Source organism: Cynoglossus semilaevis, chromosome 16 (assembly GCF_000523025.1).
Source record: "Cynoglossus semilaevis isolate Cse_v1.0 chromosome 16, Cse_v1.0, whole genome shotgun sequence".
Classification (NCBI taxonomy): Eukaryota; Metazoa; Chordata; class Actinopteri; order Pleuronectiformes; family Cynoglossidae; genus Cynoglossus; species Cynoglossus semilaevis.
The window spans coordinates 1,066,506-1,069,877 of record NC_024322.1 but is presented as its reverse complement, the minus strand read 5'-3'; the positions used below and the strand labels follow the sequence as shown (position 1 = coordinate 1,069,877).

Below are 3,372 nucleotides of genomic sequence, written 5' to 3'. Positions count from 1 at the left end.
AAATCACTATTTTGTGACTGCATTGATAGACCGTTCAGCTTTACTAGACACACTGACCACCGGAGGCAGTATACCAAGAACTGGTTTCCCTCTCAATGTGTAGTTATTGATTTGATTTGAGTTACTTCCCTTCCAAAAAAATAATTTCTTTTATTTAACAAGTGGGATTCCAGTGCATTGGTAAATAAACAAACAAAAAAATGTCTACATTTTTATTGAAAAAAAAAAAAAAAAACTACCAAGGAGCAGTTTAAAAAAAACAGTAGTTCACAAAGCTCCTTCAAATTTCATTCTAACCTATCCTTAAAAAAAAAGAATTATCAACAAATAGTTTTAAGCAATAAATATGACTTATAAATAGTGTAAATTTACATAAAAAAAACAAAAAGAAAAATAAAAAAAAAAATCACTATTTAGTCTCTTTAGTCTGTGCATCAGTTTTCATTTGTGACCAGGGTCAAAAGACTGTTTTTAACATGAAATTAAAATGGGAATATTTAAAAAAAAAAAAAGTCACATTTATGCTTGAAGATGTTTTTATTCCTGATCTAACAGCAGAACTTGTCTTCTAAAACAAGCAAAAAAAAAAAAAAAAAAATTTCAGTAGTTTGTGTTTGTAAACAAGTACAAAATCTATCTGTACAAAAACAAAAGTTTTCAACTTTATGAGATTTTTTTTCTGTCTGTTTTTTCTGAGGAGGCAGCAGACAAAAACAAAACAAAAAAAAAAAAAAAGGTCTGATCTATATAATCTATTGAGATGTCCTTCCACTCCAGGCCACCTGGGGGAGAGACTCTGCTCCGGGCAGGTTGCATAGACAAACAGCTTTAACACAGCTGCCTTATTATAGAGCTGCAGAGGGTCACGCCGGAAGTTCAGAGAGATGAGTATTGCCTGTTTTGGTCAGGAAGATGAAAATGGACTCGCCTGCAAAGTTTAAAAAAAATAAATAAATAATTGCGTGATGTTTGTCTGGTAAATCAATGTACTCTGACTTATAAATGAGTTTAGTCACTTACGAGTGTGAACTGGTCGTAGACCTGCATCAGCTCCTCGATTCTATACTGTTCTAAAACCACAAAGTTGTCCAGGTCAGGGCTCCCCCTGCGGGCACAGTCCTGGCACTGCACAACATATGTTTTCTTGCTGTTGCTCTCGCTGGTGACCAAGAGCAGGTCAAAAACCTCAACCTGCAAGGAAGCGTAAAAAAAAAAAACAAATCAGGGCACAAACTTGGTCAGATGTAGTCATTTTCCCTCACTGTACTGTACTAAATTGTGCATTTAGCCATCTTTGGTAATATATTGTTTTTTTTTAAACCCTTTCAAACCACCTGACATTTAGAAAAACTTGCTAAATATTTGGCCTCCATTTTTTTTCTATGTGCTTTTAAGCCAAACAGAAACAAGTCTCTCAACGGATCCTGTCAACACATTAGAAAATATATATCAGTAAAAACAAGGATACAACATATAAAAAAAAAACAACATTAAAAATAAAGATAAACACAATCAAACATTCGGCAAAGTTGAAACAGCCAGCAGACCAGAAAGTGAGCAGAGCTTTGTCTCCTGTTTCTCAGTAAACACCTCTGATGAATATTACATTTTTTTTTCATTTTTTCAAAAGCAGCAAGTGTCAGTTCAAAAGAGTTGCAAATCATCTCAGCATCAGTTGCCAACCTCACAGATGCTGCAGTAATGAGCCGGCTCATTCTGCGTCCTGCCGTGCCAAACCAACTCCTTCCCAGCGGCCAATAGCAGCTCACGCTGAATTTGACACTGTTTTAGAGTCCGCAACAGACAGTACCTGAGGGAAAAAAGGACGGAGAAAAACAGAAGGAGAGAGGAAGAAAAATGATCACCGTTTCACTCTGAGGTCAAATTTCGTTATTTTTTTTCCTTTTTAGTGGGTGCAGCTTATATTCAGGTGCGCTCAATAGTCCGGATATTACGGTACAGAGGAAATGGAAGAGAAATAATAATTAAAAAAAAAAAAAAAAAAAAAAAGTATAATCCTTACTTGATCATTTCAAAGAGCTTCTGGTCAGACACTTTGATGTTTCTGGCCATGTTCCAGGAGAGGTGGATCATGGGAACAATGGACTTGACACCCTGCAGTTTATTCCACTCGTAACGTTCCACTGCCAGTTTGTACTGATGAGCTGATGGGGGGGTTTAAAAAAAAAAAAAAAACTGAGAAAATAACACAGGCAATTTTGGTTTATATGTTGTTTCTGGTTATTTAAAAAAAAAAAAAAAAAAGCCCCTTTTTTTAGGACCCCGGGCCGGTGGGGGGGCCGACATTCCAGGTGTTGTTGCACCAGCCAATAGCCTGGACCCAGTGGACAGTCCCTGTGTTGAGCCACACCAGATCTCCAGGACGCTGGATGAAGCGGTAAACGGGAACCTTGCACTCATACAGATCCTCCAAGTTGGGCCACCAGGAGCCCATTAGGAAGTTGATGTTGTTTCTGAAGGTGGAAGCATTTAATCAATTCATCCGATCTTACAATATCAATGTATTTGAGAAGAAATGTCGAGGTGATTTTGTGGCGACCCACTTTTCACAGAAATCGTTGATGACACCCCAGTACGGTTCAGGAACGGCAAACCACTCACAATCTCCCGGCCCAATGTTGATGTTCACTGAGCAGAAGTTGTTGTTCTCCTGGTGACCTTTCGATAAAGGTGTAATATGAGAGGAAAGTTAGGAAAAGAAAGAAATAATGGTTTAAAAGATGACATTCTTTGTCCGAGACAGTGTGGACAAATAATGAGCAAAATTGTTGACAGTCATCACTAGTTCCTATGGTGGTGTTTTTTTGGTTTTTTTTTTTTAACTTTCGTCTTTGTACCTGGTGTCCTGCTGCCTGGGACTTTCATGTAAAGCTGAACTGTGTTCATTCCCAGGATGGTGTGACCAACGTGACTCAGCAGGTTTCCGGCAGACACCACCCGAGCAAACGCTGGCAGCTTGGACAATTCCAGCAGCTGCTGCTTCCACCTGACGGGCAGCAGAGAGAAGGTTTGTTGAGACATTGAATCGATCGATCGATTCCTCGTGAGAATTGGTCCGCCGTGGGTTTTTGCTTACTTCTTCTCATCCGAGAGGTCAATGTTGGTGCCGAACTTGATGTGTTTGAGAGGACCTCTCCTTCTCCTCATCATACTGTAACAGAGTGTGACATCATCAGCTAACAAAAAAAAAATTAAATTTAAAATTTTAAAAATGTCAACATCAATATCAACACTATCTATCAGAGGTGGGACCAAGTCGTTGCTTTGCAAGTCACAAGTAAGTCTCAAGTCTTTGCACTCAAGTCCGATTCTCAAGTCTCAAGTCAAGACAGGCCAAGTCCGAGTCGAGTC

General features: G+C 38.8%; 1 protein-coding gene across 1 annotated transcript in view; it reads right to left on the bottom strand.

The window, feature by feature from the left end:
- The window catches only part of kdm6a (lysine (K)-specific demethylase 6A), a 23,560-nt gene continuing 20,188 nt past the window's right edge, over window positions 1-3,372 (bottom strand). The window contains exons 24-31 of the mRNA XM_025063707.1: window positions 3,098-3,172; window positions 2,859-3,007; window positions 2,565-2,679; window positions 2,290-2,474; window positions 2,024-2,165; window positions 1,684-1,810; window positions 1,021-1,191; window positions 1-928 (exon numbers count right to left, since the gene is read on the bottom strand). Coding sequence (XP_024919475.1) covers window positions 905-928; window positions 1,021-1,191; window positions 1,684-1,810; window positions 2,024-2,165; window positions 2,290-2,474; window positions 2,565-2,679; window positions 2,859-3,007; window positions 3,098-3,172 — 988 coding nt within the window. The 3' untranslated portion in view covers window positions 1-904. The remainder of the gene's footprint in view (window positions 929-1,020; window positions 1,192-1,683; window positions 1,811-2,023; window positions 2,166-2,289; window positions 2,475-2,564; window positions 2,680-2,858; window positions 3,008-3,097; window positions 3,173-3,372) is intronic.